The sequence below is a fragment of the Aulonocara stuartgranti genome (genome assembly GCF_965226115.1).
Source record: "Aulonocara stuartgranti genome assembly, chromosome: 6".
NCBI lineage: Eukaryota > Metazoa > Chordata > Actinopteri > Cichliformes > Cichlidae > Aulonocara > Aulonocara stuartgranti.
Window position 1 is genome coordinate 24,154,951 of NC_138944.1, and position 18,827 is coordinate 24,173,777.

The following is an 18,827-nucleotide window of genomic DNA, read 5'->3' on the forward strand; positions in this document are numbered from 1 at the left end:
TGTGTGAGGGACACTTTCATCAGGAAATCATGTGACATAAGACATATTTAGATCCAACTGTAGAGTCTTATAAGGTGTTTCTTTGTCTGTTCCACATGCGTCCACTAATCTGTTTTGATGTATATAAGAAAAAAAATCTGGCTCCTGAGCTGCTAAATGCTCTGCAATGTTCAGCAGCGAGCTGCTATTTTGAGTGATTGCTGCTTGTTGCAGGGCAGGTAGTGTACAATGAGTGTTTACAGCTTTTTCACTGAGAACAGCTGCTGTGTCTGGAAAACAAGGCTGACTAGAGGCAGTAAAAGTGAACCAGAACAGTAAAGCTGTGGGCTGCAGAACAAAAACAATGAGCTTAAACACGCCATACAGGTGATGCAGTCTTTCACATAGCAGCTATAGAACTACACGTTGTTCTTATAAATGTATTTTTTGGGGGGATGGAACAGCTTTAACTGCTCTGAACATGTAGGAAAGCCTTGTTTGTTACCTTGGGGTTGTGGCTCAGGACGATTCAACGTGTTCTCCTGCAATTGTAAGGTCAGTGGTTTGATGCCCGGGTTCCTCCTGTCTGTATATTAAAGCACCCTTGGTCAAGATAAGCATTAATCAGTATGTGAGTGCATGAATGTGAGACATGGGGCTCAGACACAGAATAAAGCTCTGTGTGAATATATTGTGTATGATTGGGTACTCTTGTAATGAAAAGTGCTTTGAGTGCTCAGTTCAGAACAGCGCTCTATAAGCACCTGTGCATTTACATTTACAGCTTCAGCTTTGTGATTATGAAATGAACCCTGTTTTCTTTTGGTTTCCTTATAGCTGAACTGTTCATTTACACCATGGGTCTTAATAACATCTGCATGAATTATCTTTTAATTTGTATCACATTTGCTACATCTGGTGTGTTTTTAAAAAAAATTTAATTAGTTTTAGTTTTTGCAGTGTATTGTTTAAAAATGTACTGTGCAATTTATTTATTTTTTTCAGGGGGAAAAATTACACTGATGATGTAGATGTCTCAAAAACTCAAAACTCTAAAACAAAAACTCACGTATCAAATGCGACAAAAACTCACGTATCAAATGCGATCCACTTGGCATTAAGGGGTTAAGTTGTTGCATTCGCACATCCAGATTTCATATATTACCATAAACAGCAGCTGGCAGCTGGTGTATAAAGTTCATCTTCCAGCTTTGTTAGCTCAGATATGTCAGCAAATTTGAATCTCAAAGTTTCCATTTGCAAAGTCTTCAAAATGGTTCAACTCAAAACTCAGAGGTCACTTTCAAGACCAGTTAAGATACACTGGAGCGGGAGTTTGTTACCCACTGTTTCCCCCCCTTCCCACATTTTGGACAATGTGCCATATTTTGACTAGTTCTGTGGGACATGCACTTTTACGCAGTCTGTATGAAGAAAACACTTCTTATTATAGTCAGAAGAAGAAGGTAAAGTTAAAAGTCCCCAAAAAAGTCACAAACTTTGTAGATTTTCTTGAATATGACAGAAGGTGCTGCAAAAAAAGCGGTTTTGTCTGTTTTTGTTAAAGGTAGTTTGCCATTTCCCACAGGCGGAAGATATGTTGTGTGGTGACGCAGGCTGTGTGGGTCATAATTGGATAAAAATTGCTTAAAGTGTCATCCTATCTATAGATACATCCAAACAGAAGAGCTGCTGAAATAACAGTGAAATAAAAGAGAACACAGGAGTATATAAAGACTATTGCACGAGTCTATAAGAACAAACTGAAGCTTCCTTTTATGATCACTGTATATTTGTCCTGTATTTGCTAAATGACAACCCAGTGACCTGCGCAGTTTAGTGTATTTTTAGTTTAAAATTGGATATGAACATTTCAGAAAACCTCTCAGTGTTGTTGACGTGTCCCACACAAACACAGTGTTTGCTCCACATTCACTTTATTGGGATCTGGTCACCTTAATGTGTTTTCCAGCTAGCCTGTAGTGGCAGCCAGTTTTCAGTTTTAAAGAAATCCCCTGCCTCATCTTCAACAGTCAAACTACATGCCACTTGCTTTTTTTCTTGAGTAAACAGTTTATAATTTCTGGGAAAAGAAGATCGATAAAACGCACTACACACCAGAGGTAAAATATGTAAATTTGATTCTGGCACGAACGCTCCCTTTAAGTCTCCTATATAGGCGAATTCACAGTGATTTCCATTTGAATAGAGCTACACCCACCTTCAAAATGCAGCTATTGTATGGAAATAATGTCCAATTTTTTTTGCAAGAAAATGAAGTATTATGAGCTCAGTGTCACAAAGCTGTACAGTGAGAGAAGGAATGTCTTTCTCTTCTCAAGATAATTATCTTTTTGGCTTCAAGTGACAAACACAAACTTAGCCAGACCGTTTGTTATTCACATGTCACGCAGTGCTCTCGGCCAAGCATCAAACTCTGACACCAATTACCTTCAAAATGAATCACATTCTCAATCAAACCAAATAACAGAATGAATTATAAATAATGTTAGGTGGTAAGACTGCTTTTTTTTGGCTTTAACAAAGGAGCTAATCAGGCCAATCGTGTGCTGCACCTTTTCAGAACTGTGAATTGTTTCTTAATGAGAAAACTCGCCCACTGTTAAGTCTGAAATATGCAGTTCAGGGCTGAAATCACGATCCTCGTTTTTATGTAACAGATGAAACGGGCGGTTTTCTCTCTCGAGCTACATGATAGGGCTGGTTGGAATTTTGTATTTTGTTGACAGTGCTCAGTAAATCCAACGATAAGAGAAAAAAAGCAGCAACGAGTTGATCCCACTAACAAATACTGTCTGTGTATCAAAGACCCGATAAAGCTTATTTCCAAGAAGTGTCTCTCTTTTGGCGTTTTGCTTGCTTGTAGCCACAGCAAATTACAGTGTTTACTGAAAACTCGGCATTAAGCTGTTCTCCCTCAAAAATATGTATGCCGAGAAACTAAGTACAGAATAAGAGGTGAGATACTGTGGTTCCTATTCACCTTGCCAGATGGCATCACATAATTAGAAAAAGGGAAGAGGAGAGAAGATTACCTTAACACCTGTCTGCCCTGCTTGAGGGAGACATCAATCTAATAGTCCGCACTACGGCAGAGCAGCTCTAGAAATCAGAGCTTGCCGAGGATGGCTTGAATCAGATGAGAGAGAGAGGGAAGGAGGGGAGGAGAGACATCACTGAGTGATTATTCAAATAATTAGACGGAAATAGGGATGAAAATGAAGAAGAGCCCCGTGGCGTGAAGAATACTTCAGCTGCTTCTCGAGTGCAGGTGTGCGTTTCAGTCGGAACTAATTCAAAGGCTTTCACAGATTCCTTTGGGTCTTGACCCGTGAAGTGAGCGGAACCCGTTTTTGAAAACCTCGTCTCTATAACCTTTTAATCATTAAGGAAAAATGTGAAAGCTGTGATCACCTCACAGTAAGATAAGGAGCAGAGGCTGAGATGAAGTGATACGCTTATCTGAATTGTGCATTTTTGTTATCGACGTGTGTTAGAAGCGGAATGTAAAAGAAAAAAAATGACAGTGTCTTTGGTTTTTACTATAACGACAGCTTGTCCTGCGTAGCATCTCTGCTGTTTGCTTGGCAAAACACCATGAAGTCGGCTTCCAGCCAAATAATGATGATAATGCTACACAAATGCCTATAAAACAACAAATTGTTATGACTCTGTCTGGATAAGGTTTAAAGACATAGTGCCAGAACTGCCAATTAGTAAGCTTTTGAAATGCTAATAGTCACATTTGTTTAACTACAGAGAGAGGCAGGCTAGCTGTGTCTCGCTGCTTCCCCCTCTTCATGTTAATGTTGTTGCCTGCCACTTCTACCTCCATCGAAGTCAGCAAGAACTCCAATAAACATATTTTGCAGAATATAAACATGCTGTGAATTGTGTCAGGAATTCTTGTAAATTAGGCTTAAATAAGGCTCTTAATCTCTGAATGCAAGCTGCAGAGATGTGAGGCTTTCACTGAGCGACAGTGATGGATGGATGATGAAGTGCGATGTTTAACCTGCCGGTTAAAAGATGCAGCTACACGGTGTCTAGAAAGGAATAAGTACACTGCACTTGTCTCTAAACCTTAAACTCTTTCTTTCTTTACTTTTTGCTCGGCAATTGGGCAGAATGTAGAATATCAACTCTGCAGCTTTTACTACCAAATAACTGGCTTGAAACACACACACACACACACACACACACACAAACACGCACACACACACAAGGTCAAGAGTCAAACATCACAGCATATTTCAAATTATTGTTTACATGTTTTTCTCCCCCCCTCTACCCCACATTACAAAGACATCCTTAGTTGTTAGATAGATAGATAGATAGATAGATAGATAGATAGATAGATAGATAGATAGATAGACCGGGACTCTGGGTAGTTGAGTCTAATGGGGCGATCGTGGCTCAAGAGTTGGGCGTTCGCCTTGTAATCGGAAGGTTGCCGGTTCGAGCCCCGGCTTGGACAGTCTCGGTCGTTGTGTCCTTGGCCAAGACACTTCACCCGTTGCCTACTGGTGGTGGTCAGAGGGCCCGGTGGCGCCAGTGTCCGGCAGCCTCGCCTCTGTCAGTGCGCCCCAGGGTGGCTGTGGCTCCAATGTAGCTTGCCATCACCAGTGTGTGAATGTGTGTGTGAATGGGTGGATGACTGGATATGTAAAGCGGTTTCGGGTCCTTAGGGACTAGTAAAGCGCTATATAAATACAGGCCATTTACCATTTACCATAATATGCAGCTTCTGGGTTTTTTGCAGTTTCTCTTAGAACTGCACAATCTGACCTTGGAGTGAATTTGCTTGGACGTCCACTCCCAGGAAGACTGGGAGAGTCTTGAGTTTTATTCACAAATGTTTTCCTTTGTGAGTAATCTTCTTCTGACCATTCTCAGATTAATGGAGAGCAACAGTTGCTTCTCTAAGGTCATTGCTGTGGTCTTTTCTCCTTGCTCACACTTGCTCATGATGAATTAATTAAGCGCATTTGAGTAGCAGGACCGAGCTGCTACTTTACCCTCCTAATTCCTCTGGAAGCAGTAAAAGCGTGATATGTTAAACCTTAGAGCTGAAAGACAATGCCCTTTCTTTTTTACATCACTCATAGGTATATACTCTACAACCAAATTCATAGGGATGCTTGTTCCTTAAAAGCACAGACACACAGAGAGACCTGGATTAATTAATTATTCAATTAAATTTTATTTATATAGCGCCAAATCACAACAAAAGTCACCTCAAGGCGCTTCATAGATACAGAGAAAAACCCAACAATCATATGACCCCCCTATGAGCAAGCACTTTGGCGACAGTTGGAAGGAAAAACTCCCTTTTAACAGGAAGAAACCTCCAGCAGAACCAGGCTCAGGGAGGGGCGGCCATCTGCTGCGACCGGTTGGGGTGAGAGAAGGAAGACAGGATAAAAGACATGCTGTGGAAGAGAGACAGAGATTAATAAAAGATATGATTCAATGCAGAGAGGTCTGTTAATACATAGTGAGTGAGAAAGGTGACTGGAAAGGAAAAACTCAATGCATCATGGGTATCCCCCGGCAGCCTACGTCTATTGCAGCATAACTAAGGGAGGATTCAGGGTCACCTGGTCCAGCCCTAACTATATGCTTTAGCAAAAAGGAAAGTTTTAAGCCTAATCTTGAAAGTAGAGATAGTGTCTGTCTCCCGAATCCAAACTGGAAGCTGGTTCCACAGAAGAGGGGCCTGAAAACTGAAGGCTCTGCCTCCCATTCTACTTTTAAATACTCTAGGAACAACAAGTAGGCCTGCAGAGCGAGAGCGAAGTGCTCTAATAGGGTGATATGGTACTACAAGCTCATTAAGATAAGATGGGGCCTGATTATTTAAGACCTTGTATGTGAGGAGCAGGATTTTGAATTCAATTCTGGATTTAACAGGAAGCCAATGAAGGGAAGCCAAAACAGGAGAAATATGCTCTCTCTTTCTAGTCCCTGTCAGGACTCTTGCTGCAGCATTTTGGATTAGCTGAAGGCCTTTCAGTGAGTTTTTTGGACATCCTGATAATAATGAATGACAGTAGTCCAGCCTGGAAGTAATAAATGCATGAACTAGTTTTTCAGCGTCGCTCTGAGACAGGATGCCTGGGATTGCTCGAGAGACTGGTGTGTTTATGTGTGTGTGATCTCCACACTCTCAGATTCCTACGACTGACAGACTACATCACAGTCTGCCAGGTGGTCGTGACCCAGCATGTGCAGGAGCCCTTTCAGTGTAGAGTGGGAAGGGGCACACATTAAGGACTCTGGGGGGGGGGCTTGACAGTTCAAGTGCAGGTTACAGTTCATTCATAGCAAACGCACACGAAGCAGCCTGGAGGGCTAAGAATATTTTAATTGATAATTTGTCTCATTAAATTCCACTGACAAGTGCAAACCCAGTATATATCAAAATAAGGATGTCTCTGTACTTTATATATTTTTGACATTTTCAACCATTTTCAAAAGGCATTTTAAAATCAGACAGTGATCATTCTAACAGAACAAAAAGGTCAAAACATTGCTCACTAAAAAAAACATGGGTTTTTTTTTCTCCGGCGCACACTTGACCTTTAATGACTCAGCTCAGTCTGTGATATTTTGGTCAGGGTGACACCATCGGACAAGGAAAGAGGCTATTTAAGGAGAGGCCGTGTACCTCGTGTACGTTCGTGTACTGAAGCTGCTAGGTGTGCAGCCGTAACATTTGCTCAGATGTTGCATCAGATGAGCCATCTTCCTTTTCCTCTTTATGACTCACATTAGTGTTGCTACAGGTTTTTCTCAGGTATTCCAGTCTCTGGAGTCTTGCCTGTTATTAATTGTGACTGACATTGGTTATGGAGGTGCTAAGCCATGACATTGATTTTGCCATGTAAAATCTTTGAGTAATGAAACAAAGGGATATAACAGCCACAGGCAGACGTTAGTGAACAAACATAATACCTTTGTTAATCCTTTATCTAAGCCTTTGTCTCTGTTTCTCTGTCTCTTTCCTCTCAGTCCCCCGGAACCCCAGTGGCAACACAGTCCTCGACATCGACTTTGACATTGAGCTCGGCAACACGGCAGACGAAGCCAAGGATGACCCAGGTAAACAAAACACATTTGACAGAGACAATCAGCAAGAGCCCCGCTCATTGAGCTCGAATGATGATGGACGAGCCGCATTTACCGTGACCAAAATGAAACTGACAATCATCTCCCGCAGTGCTGCTGCAGAGGGTGAAGGTATTACAGTGACCAGATGTGTTTTGATAGGGCCTTCACCAGGGGGTGACACATGACATCTGGTCGTTTCGGTTTAAATAATGGCTCGCAGCCCAGAAAGCGGTGCAAGACTTTTCCCACTTTTTGCATTACGTCAGCTTGATTGCTTGACTGCTTGAATGATGAATTGACCATTTTGAAGCACATCACAGCTTCGCCCAAAACCTTCGTAATACTTGAGTTATTAAGGAGGTTCCCACAACAACAAGCTTTTGTGAGGAGATGGCTTCTCCTGTCATGTTTGCTCAATGTGATTTATTGATGTCAATGGTATGCAGCAAAGATTGCCTAATGATTTAGTTGTGTGTTTATTGTGGTTTGGGTGTATCATTTGATACGCTGTGTCACAGGCACAGAGCGTTTTCATTGGCTCAGAAAATGAACTGGCATTTTTTTTTTCTTTCTTCTTGGAAATTCTGTTTCAGGGACAAAATGATGGATGTTATTTTCATCGAACCAATTTGTACCGCAGCGCCTGCATGCTACAGCAGCTGCTTTGCCTGTGTTGCCTTAATGTTATTGTCTGGGCATCATCACTGGGATCTTAGAAATCATCAGTCACTGAATATTACAGCTGTGTTGTAACCACGATGTATTTTAATTACAATGCAAGGCATGCAAACAGTAGTCTTTGTGTTCACTTACAAACACAATGACATCAGCAGTTCCTGCAGCTCATGTAAATATTTATGATATTTTTCTCTTATTTTTATAGATGAATGCACTTCTGCTCGTAATTTGTGCAGCTCCATTTCCAATTCATTTTTCTCCAGTGCATCAGATCTCTTCAGAGAGATTACAACATTACAACAAATGTTTACGCTTTTATTGTATCATCTTGTTCATCAGAAGAAGCTTCGCCAGTCCTCTCGCTCCTGGGGAAGTTAGAGGCAAAAAAAAGCAAGGTTACTGTGAAGCATTACAAAGAGCAGACTGACGCCTCGTGCAAGTGTGTGCATTCTCCACTTCTCTGAAAAGTGTGTGTTTTTTTTCTTCTATTCAGAGTCGGGGTATCTGAGCTGCTCCTTTGATGATGGTCTTTGTGGCTGGATCAGGGACAAAGACGGGGACCTGCACTGGGAGACGACGCCTGATCCATCAGGTAATTGAAGGGCAACTTGATTCTCCTCAGTCACACGTTTGTAATACGGCAAAGTGTTTGTTTTATTGGCAGGAACTAGAAATAACACGAGCCGTGCTGCTTCACACGCGCAAACTCACACTCTGGCAATCTAAGTAGCTTCTACTCAATTACAGGTCAAGGTGAAATCACTCCAGGGAAGTCGTTTGTCTCCTCTGGAGATTAGCGCTTCACTCTGCAAAGCGATGCAAATGAGAAGTAGATTACGTGACCCATCAGGGATACCTGTGGCTCACATTAAATAGGAATACAACACCGTTACTTTGTGGGTTCAGACGAGGAGAAGACATAGTGAATTATGTTAAGAGGACTCTCTACGGGTAGTGAGAAGGCTTAAAGGTGCAGTGTACTGGAACTGTTTAACTAGGTTTGGTTTCCTTTGGCAAATCGTTTAGTCTTGCAGTTATTAGTGTTTTCAGACATTCCGAATGAGGCCTCATTTCAGCTAAAGTCCGAGCTCCTTCACAAAGGCAATAAAGGTTTTTTCTTTCCCCAGACCTATAAGATCCCTGACCAATCATTTAGAATGAATCATAAGCTAAGTGCTGACTTAGAGAAATTCCTTTTAATGGACAACATTTCAATTTGCAGTAACCTCTCTGTGCTACTAATGTTAATCAGAACACTTAAATAATCGCTTAGCTATACTGTACATATATGTGTGCGTGTGTGTGTGTCTGCCTAGTTTTTTGCAAAATCCCCAGTGTGTTATGAAGCATGTAATTATTTACTGTTCATCCCTTTAAGTACTTTGATCGACAGCCACGGGCAAACACTCATGCCCATTAGAGGATTGGCATAGATTTGGAGAGCGCTCATAATTTATGCAGAAAGCTTCTGTGGGCCTGCAGATACTTAATACACCCCCTGCAGTTAACACCAGCCATACATGCTGTATAAGCAAAATACATCAGCATTAATCAGCTAATACTCAGAGGCTCTATCGCCTTTAAATTTTTAAAACTGTAGCTCAACTATCACTAACTAATGCATAAATTAAAATCTCCAAAATACATCTAGTTGCCAGGGCCACTACATGTATTTTGAGGGAAAGAAACATAAATGGGTCAAGGGTTTGTCTAGTATCTATATACTGTATATGTATTTTGGAGATTTTGATGCACAGAAACATAAGTATCAGTTATGTTTATATACCATGTTTGTTTTAAATGATAAATTAACCACAATTACAGGAAAACAAAAACAAGTACACTACAAAAACATGACAGCATTGCACAGTTGATGCAGTTTTTTGGCTACACATCGATGATGTGAATCTCTTGTTCCAACACATCCCAAAGGTGCTCTATTGGATCGAGATCAGGTGACTGTAGAGGCCATTTGAGTACAGTGAACTCAATGTCATGTTCAAAAAACAGAAATCATTTGAGCTTCGTGACATGGCGTGTTTCACTGCAGGGCAACCTGCACGTGGTGAATAAAGCCTTGACTGATTGATTGACATTAGAAGATGAGCACATTGTAGTCACAGACATGGTCAGCAACAATATGCAGGAAGCCTGAGGCTCATGGTGTTACCAGAAACTGTCCCTCAGACCATCACACCATCACACCGAGCCTGAACCATTGATACAACACAGCATCCATGCTTTCATGTTTGAAAGCATGGATGGATGTTCAGCCAAATTCTGACATTATCGTCTAAATCAGCGGTCCCCAACCTTTTTTGCGCCACGGACCGGTTTATGCCCAACAATATTTTCACGGACCGGCCTTTAAGGTGTCGCGGATAAATACAACAAAATAAAACTAGTACCGGTACCGAAAAAAAGAAGATTTATTCATAACACACGTGAAAAGACCAAGGAAAACCGTGTTAACGATTAAAAACGATAACAAAATAACGCTGAAAACCGGTAAAAACCCTGAAAACCATACATTTCACACCTGAGCCTCAACTCTCGCGGCCCGGTACCAAACGACTCACTGACCGGTACCAGTCCGAGGCCCGGGGGTCGGGGACCGCTGGTCTAAATGTCACAGCAGAAATGGAGAGTTAAGCGACATTTTTCCAGTCTTCTATTGTCCAATTCGAATGAGCCCTTGGGAATTGTAGCCTCGGTTTCCTGTAGTACATCTACTTCAATGTTCCACATGTTGTGCGTTCAGAGATGACCTTTGCGTTATTTTGATATGACTTGAGTTGCTATACCGTCTGAGTCTGGCCATTCTCATGTCATCTATGACATCAATAGAGCTTTACTTTACACAGAGAACTGCCACTCTCATGTGTTTTGATTTTATTCAGACCATTCTCTGTAAACCCGAGAGATGGTTGTGGAGAAATATCCCAGTACAGTAAATAACATGCAGCCAAGAGCAGCAAATATGGCATCAACAAAATGCCTCGTTTAAAATCACTTAAATCTCATTTCTTCCTCATTCTGATCCTCAGTTTTTTTTTATTGTTTTTTTTATTATTGAACTTTTAATTGCAAAGCAGGAAAACAGCAGTCACCAGCATATACATATACAGGACAAAGATGCATCTACATGTATAGCAGGACCTGGGAGGTAGAAAGAAAAACCCAACAGCAATAGTAATAGACAATGAAAAAGGTTAACAATTGTCCCTTTGTTGCCAGGCTAAATCCCGTAAGCCCGATTTCAACCTCTGAGCAGAAGGAGTGTCCAGATGGGCCAAAAAAGGGTCCCATGTGCGATAGAAAAGGAAAGGTTTGTCCTTAAGTGCTGTAGAGAAGGCTTCCATTGGCACAATACATATCACAGACTGTAGCCACTGGTTGACAGATGGAGCCTTATCAGAAAACCATAATGCACTTTCAAGCGTAGTGTAGCAGTATGTGAAGGAGATCTTTGCTAATCATATAGTCCTAACAAGCAAGTCCTTGGACCCAGATTCTGATCCTCAGTTTGAACTTCAGCAGATCATATTGACTATGTCTACATGCCTTAAAGCACTGAGTCACTGCCATTGATTGGTTGATTAGATATTTGTGTTAACAAGCAGTTTCGAAAGTGTACCTATTGAATTGGCTGGTGTGTATATTTCTTTTTACTATTCTTCAAGTGACAGCAATAAAGTGACAGGAAAACACAATGTGGCTTTCTAGAAACCACTAGGGAAACATTGTCATCAGAAGTTTGCATCGGGATTCTAGAAAATAACGCCAATAAAAATGTTTTTAAATGACAGGTATGTGTGATGGTATACATGGTGAAATAGAAACCAGTTTCTGTGGCAGTAAAAATGCACATGCATCCCAAAAACAAAGCTAAAGGAAAGAGAGTTTTGTCCATTTTTTTGGTCATTTTAGTTCTTCTGGTCTGTTTCAACAAATTTTCTCTCAGATCTGTCTTTCAACTTTGTTTGGCTCAATTGAAGTGCATTCAAACCAAATCCCTGATTCTTGCTTATATATTTTTCTGCACTGTGTACAGACTGATGGTGATATAGGTGATAAACAACATGACATTTAGAAAAAAAAACGGCAAAGCCACAAACATTGATTATTTTATTAAGTAGTTTCAGAGTACAGCCTTCTCACAGAAAGCTCATGCAGCTTAATCTTATCAACACAACTCAGTCTTTACTTCTTTTTTTTTTTGTGAAAATTTAGATTACCATGTCATCACTGACTTAAAATCTGTGACTTGCATCCGCAGGTGGACGCTACCTAACGATACCCGAAGCAGGAAACAAGAGGACTGGACGAGGAGCGCGGCTGGTCCTCCCCCTTATCCCTCCCTGGAATGACGGCAATCTGTGCTTGTCATTCCGGCACAAGCTGGCAGGTCACCATGTGGGAATGCTCCAAGTGTTTGTGAAGAAGGGAAAGCAGTACAGTCCAGCAGTCTGGGGTCGAACAGGTGGAAATGGCTGGAGACACACCCAGATCACATTATGGGGCACAGGCCTGGAAAGTGTAAGTATAACAATAAATATAAAAAAATAATGAGTCTCTCATAAAGTAAAAATATTTAAACATCTAACATCATTTAATGTTCATACTTTATGTTCCTGTTCCTATGTAAGAATACCTCAGTGTGCCTCATTTTACTGCTGTTCATCAGGTGATCCTGAAGGGGGAGCGCGGGCGAGGCAGGAGCGGAGAGATGGCCGTGGACGACATAACCTTGAGGAAAGGCTCCTGCACAGAGGAGCACAATCTGAGGAGACTTTGACTGACAGAACAGGACGAGGCAGAAAGAAAACAAGAGAGAAACTCATCTCAAAGAGAACGGACTCTGTTGTGACCCCCCCTCTCCCCGCTCTCTCTCTCTCTGCCTGGGCACTCACAGATCCCTCCCTAAACCCCTCAGCCGTCGTGTAAACAAAATCCCCCCAAATCATGCGTCTGCAGAACAGTGGGTTTCTCTCACTCGGCTGTCCGTTAATAAAAGGACCGAACCTGTTCTCGTGGGTGGATCCCAGCAGCACATCCCCAGTCCTCTCAGCTTCCATCTCACTCCATCACCTTATTACTCTAAAGTGTGCATGTACCTACTCACCATGGAAATGTCCTCCACCTAACAGCACTGGCAGCCTTCCAGCCGCACCGCTGACAGGCCCACGCTCACTTCATTTCTTCCCGGAGAGAGGATTGTTCCTTTATTTAGGGAGCCCGCTTTTGCTTTGCTTTGATCCTTTAACCACAAGCCATTGCTTTTTTAGTTGCTTAATGGTGAAAACATGTGGCCAGGGGTGCATTTTGTGACTGTTTTGATCAGAAAAAAAGAAGAAGAAACAAGCGGTAGATTTCTTTTGGTTGGAGATTTAAAAAATGTACATAAAATACAAATTTTATTTGTCAAAATTGAATTGGTTCTAATGCAGATTTCTTTCAATCTGATATAGGCCCACAGCATAACACCAAAAGTCAGTTTACCGCTAATTTTGCTGGTCAAATGTGAGTTGTTTTTCGTTTTAATTACCGGCTACTGTTCTATAGCACAGCTTTGTCTGAAAGGTCCTTTTTCTTGCCACAGCATTTCAAAGACCTGCTTGGTCGCAGAAAGTTCAGATATTTAGCATCTTTTCTATCGTGTTATTGCCTGTTGAGGTTGGTAAAACTCTGCGATCATGTTCTTCAGATACTTGAAACGTGTAAAACAGAATCATTGTACGATTTTCGAGTCAACCGAAAAGTTACTTTTTATTATACACTTTGTGCTTTGTTATATTAAGTGCAGTTTGTTATAAAGATGATGACACCAACACCTTTTTAGGTTTTCACAAATTGTATTATTGTAAATGTAGTTGTGTGTACATACTCTAAACAATCCCATTTGTTGTGTGATTTATATGTTATGTAAATTCATACGTAGATATTGATTGGATTTCAGCTGGTTGATATTTCAACTTTTAAGGAAAGAACGTGTACACAGATCAAAACCTTGTGTAGTGCAAGGCTGTTTAAAGTGTCCAAAAATGTGTCTTCATATGGTATAAAGCTCTGTTTGTAACTTGCTAAGCACATAGTTGCATATTGTATGATGTGATAATGAAGGGCATTGTAAAGGTTTTCTGTGTGCATGGTTGCATTCACCAAATTCAGAATTATCCAGAGCAGTATGTAAATAAAAAAAACATTTGAATGGTGTGTTTACAAAAAAACAACAAAAAAACAAAATTGGCTTACTTCCAAAGACGGACATGCTAGGTGATTGGTGATTCTAAATTAGCTGTAGGTATGGATGTGTGAGACAAATAAAGGTTTTACAGTGCAATCAATAAAGTTCTGAATGTGTGTGTGGGCGAGCATTTGGGTTGTGAATGTGGCTTGTATTGTAAAATCCTTTGTGTGGTCTGAACACAAAAACACAATATTGTTTAAGCCAGTTAATTTACATTTCCAGTCCACCTAGCCCCACAATCCTTACAAAACATGGTAAAATGTTAATATTTGGAAGAAAAAAAAAAACACGATTTAGCCCTCTGGCTTCCACCCAGGAAGGATAAGTAGAGGCTCAGAAATTACAACATGTTGGAAATATCAAAAACTGCAGATCCAGAAATGCCTGCTGTTTCCAAAAGTGAGTCAAAGACATCAGTGTTAAAATGCAACTTTACAGCCTTTAAAAAAAGACTTTGGTGTCAGCAGCTAATTTACACCTTCATCGCATATCAAAGGGTGTTGAGGGTGTATTTTTTTAACACACAAAAAGTTCTGGAAAATCATTGGTGACATAGTCACTTTGATTAAGAGGTAAGTGCTGAACACCGAACACCAGCTGTAATTGCTTCATTCAGCTGTGTTTCATCTCCTTTAATTGTTTTATTTATATAGCACCAAATCACAACAGCAGTTGCCTTAAGGCACTTTATTTTGCAAGGGAAAGACCCTACAGTTACACAGAGAAACCCCAACAATCAAAGGATCCCCGTGAGCAAGCATTTGACAGTGGGAAGAGCGAACTGCCTTTTAGAAGAAGAAACCTCCAGCAGAACCAGGGAGAGTCAGCCATCTGCTGTTGGGTATGAAGGAAAGGAATTTGGACAAAAGACATGGTGTGTAAGAAAACTTTAGATTAATAATAACCAATAATTAATGCAGATGTGTGTATGGTGAATGAAAAAAAGCAGCCGAGAGCAGACAGGTGACCCTGGATTCAGAGTCCAAGTATATGCTTTGTCAAAATGTAACATTTTAAACTAAACTACTTTTAAGATTTAAAATAATCTTAAAAGTAGAGAGGATGTCTGTCTACCAAATCCAAACTGGGAGCTGGTTCCACAAAAGAGAGGCCTGAAAGCTGAAGGCTCTGCCTCCTATTCTACTTTTAAATACCTTAGGAACCACAAGTAAACAAGCAGATATGTACTATTACAGGAGTCCAGCAAGCACTTCTACATATTTGCTTGATATGCACACTGAAGGACATATCCTGGTGAAAACAATGCCAAGATTCCTCACAGTGTTACTGGAGACCAGGGTACTGTCATCCAGATTAAGTATCTGGCCAGACATTATGTTTCTAAGAGTTTAGTTTTATCTTAATTTAGAAGCACATAAGCAGAGGTCATGCAGGTCCTTACTGATGGATGAAAAAGTATCTATGAATTTGAGTCACTGAGCTCGATATCTTGTGTTTTTTTTAGAGAATTTCTAACGCAGCTGATGTGACTAACTGTGCAAAACTGTGTTAACAGCCTGTCCAGTGAGTCTGTGCCCCACTTGTGTTTAGTGACACTTTTGTATTTCACTAGTATGTCACTTACCACTATTCAGTAATTAATAACTGCATTTTGTATAAGTATATACTTTTTGTGGGGCTCCATACTGTCTGTGGCTTGCTAATTAAGCTTAGCACTTCACTCTCTCTCATACAACTATTATCAGTTTGGGCATCAAAAGACCAACATACTGATATTTATAATTCAGGCTTTAAAAGGATTTAAAACTAGAGGGCAGCATCAAGGTGGCTCTCTTTCATATACAGGCCATGACCCCGGTGTTGTTGATATTGTAATATATGCAGCCACACAGTTCAGTTACAGCTCTATCAACAGCAGGTCATGCTATAAAAATGTCAATACTCCAGTGAAATAAAAGAGAACGAGAGAGTGTAACAACTCAAAGTGCACATTTCACAAATTTGAAACATCTAAGGAAGTTTTAAATACTTTTATTGTGATTGTTAAACAGTGGTAAGAGTGGCCGACGGGTTCAAGGTGGGGCGTAATTACATCAGGGATGTTCTCTCAGCCCTACTTGTTTGCAATGGTGATGGACAGGTTGACAGATGACAGATTTTCATTGGAAGTGAGCAGAAGAAACAGATGTGAATACATCGAAGGGACAGCTCAGGTTGAGGAGTTTGGAGACAAAGTTAGAGATGATTTGGACATGTGCAGGCTGGAGCTAGTCGTTTTAAAGTATTGGAGAAAGGATGTTGAATATGGAGCTGTCGAACAAAAGGGAAAGAGGACGGACCTCAGGGAAGGTTCATGGATGTAAGTGAAGGAGGAGATGGAGAGAGTTTGTGTGACAGAAGAGGATGCTAGCGATAGGATGAGATGCAAGTAGATGATGGCGACCTCTAAAGAGAGCAGCCAAAAGGAAAATAGGAAGAAATATAACAATATACAAACAAAGGACGTTTGAAATACGAGTGTTATGATTGGCTTTTCTCAGGAATAAACAAACCTGTGTTTGCTTAGTGTAAAAGCTCAATGTGGTACTTTTAAAATAACGATGTCCCAGAATTTCAAACTATTCTGGAAAAATGATAAAAATATGAAGATCACACCACCTTCACACTAGCATCCAATTACTACTGCAGGTCACAAACTTCTGTCTGGAATCAGTTTGTTTACTTTCTTGCAAGCTTTACTTTATTTGGCTTTTCTATTTACCTTTGGAATTACTTTTGTAAGACATGAAAAAAGGAAACTTTTTAATATTTATCCATCAGAAAAAAAGTCTTTCAAGATTCATATACAACAAAATGTAAATTAAAAGATTAAAGGATAACCAATCTGATTCAATCTAATACTGTGGTGGTGTTGTTGTTGTTGTTTTTAAGAAATCGGATGTTTAAAAAAATGCATCAGACAAAATAAATTTTAGATGAAAGGGAGAACAGAGTTTCTTACTTTGATGAAGCAACTAGTTAGTTAGCAGATGGCTAAAAGGAAGCAGAAGGACATGTTCTCTGATGTATTACTTCAAATCCCCACAGACACTGAGGGATATGTTCTCTTTTTTATGATACAGCCACAAAGCTTCATTATAGCTGTGTGTGAAGGCTGGCAGGTTTCAGATAAAACTGAAGACCAAACCTCGTACATAGTTACAGGCATTAATGCAAATACCATTGTAAATAACTGTGTCACAGAACTGTGAGAAACCACACACTTACACTTCATGCTGCACCTAGTTAATTCTTACCATGAAGTAAAGTGGGTCGATCTGCTTTGATATAAGCTTTTAAGTGTTCTTTGTGGTAAGTAGCCTTAGAGAAGTTTAATCACAATAAGCAGGCAGTGGAATTTTTTTCCACCTCCGCCCGCTTGCGTTTTCATATTTCATTATTTCAATAGCAGCAGTAACTGAAGCCACCTTGAAATTTTCACAACTACAGAGTCGATAAAGCTTTGATTGTGTGCTCGCTCTGGTAGACAACAAAAAAATAGTCTGATGCCCTTTAGAGGAATGGCTATGGTGGATAATCTCCTTCAGTCTCCATAACTCACACACACCACCACACAGCAGAAAACAGCGAATGATTCAAACTTTTGTTTGCTCAGATAAAGCCTGCGATTTCGATATTAGATCAGTTCATCTTTCAGATCACTGAAGTGTTATGAGATATCTAAAGATCTTCATTTCACTTCTTGGCTGCTTATTTGGGGGCCAAGGGGGCAAGCAAACAAGCCTTTTATTGAGATAAAACATCAAGACAGTAAGAGATCCACAGGGAAGTGGAAATAGCCAACCCAGACACATGTAGGTCCCTCTGTGTGTGTGTGTGTGTGTGTGTGTGTGTGTGTGTGTGTGTGTGTGTGTGTGTGTGTGTGTGTGCGCGCACGCTAGAAACTGTTTAAAGCCAGGCATAGTTTGTCTCTTTTCCTCTTTTCTCACATGACACGATGAAGCACACAATAAGAGAAGGACACCTCTGACTGAATGAAAGTGAAAAACCCTCTGAGGCTGTGTTGTGGTTCTTCTTTGGAAACCTGTCACTGGGATCTATCAGTGCTGAAGTAATATTTTGAATGTCATGAATGAAGAGATACATAATAAAATTTAATATGAGGGAATATTTGTGTTTCCTCTAAGAATTCAGTTGGTTAAACAACTCCATAATTAAAGGGACATCTCACTTCCAAATGTGGTAGTTGCCCAGCTTTGCTGATACAGGCTATAGAACTGTTTTGTGGCGTGTGGCGAGGCGTGGTCTGTGGTGCCGCTGCAGGGGAGATGGACTCACCTGCACAGCATCTACAATCACGTCTCGCCACCATAAAAACCTGTGCTGTCGTTGTTGTTGGTGTGTGGCTGGCAGTTGGGAAGCTACAGGCAAGTATTTGTAACAACAAGAGCACTTAAGAATAAAGTATGCTGAAAAGTATAAAAATGTGGACCGGTCCGCTCTAAGGACCAAGGACAGGGAAGGAGCTGGGCCAAATGGTGGCAGAGCTGGTGGCAGAGCTGGTGGCAGCGCAGACCACACCCTGTCACATTATATCAAAAGTGTAATGAAAACAGCAGCAAGGATAGACAGACAGACAGACAGACAGATATTGTGGGAAGTAAAGAAGAACAAATAATTTCTCACTGTGGGGTCAACTTGGTAAACTGGGCCATCAGTTAAAATGGGCCATCTTAGGTTTGAGTATCTCTTTAAAAATTAACAGCCAATACTCAGCATTCAGCATTTGATTTTACTGATCCAAGATTGACACTGGTCAGCCTCA

At 40.7% G+C, this 18,827-nt stretch overlaps 1 protein-coding gene across 6 annotated transcripts in view; it reads left to right on the plus strand.

Annotated features, from left to right (window-relative positions):
• npnta (nephronectin a) overlaps window positions 1-14,165 on the plus strand; it is a 57,618-nt gene extending 43,453 nt beyond the window's left edge. For all 6 annotated transcript variants that reach the window (XM_082536390.1, XM_082536392.1, XM_082536391.1 and 3 more), the window contains 4 exons: window positions 7,015-7,104; window positions 8,285-8,383; window positions 12,071-12,330; window positions 12,479-14,165. In XM_082536390.1, coding sequence (XP_082392516.1) covers window positions 7,015-7,104; window positions 8,285-8,383; window positions 12,071-12,330; window positions 12,479-12,589 — 560 coding nt within the window. In that variant the 3' untranslated portion in view covers window positions 12,590-14,165. The remainder of the gene's footprint in view (window positions 1-7,014; window positions 7,105-8,284; window positions 8,384-12,070; window positions 12,331-12,478) is intronic.
• The last annotated feature ends 4,662 nt before the right edge of the window (window positions 14,166-18,827 follow it).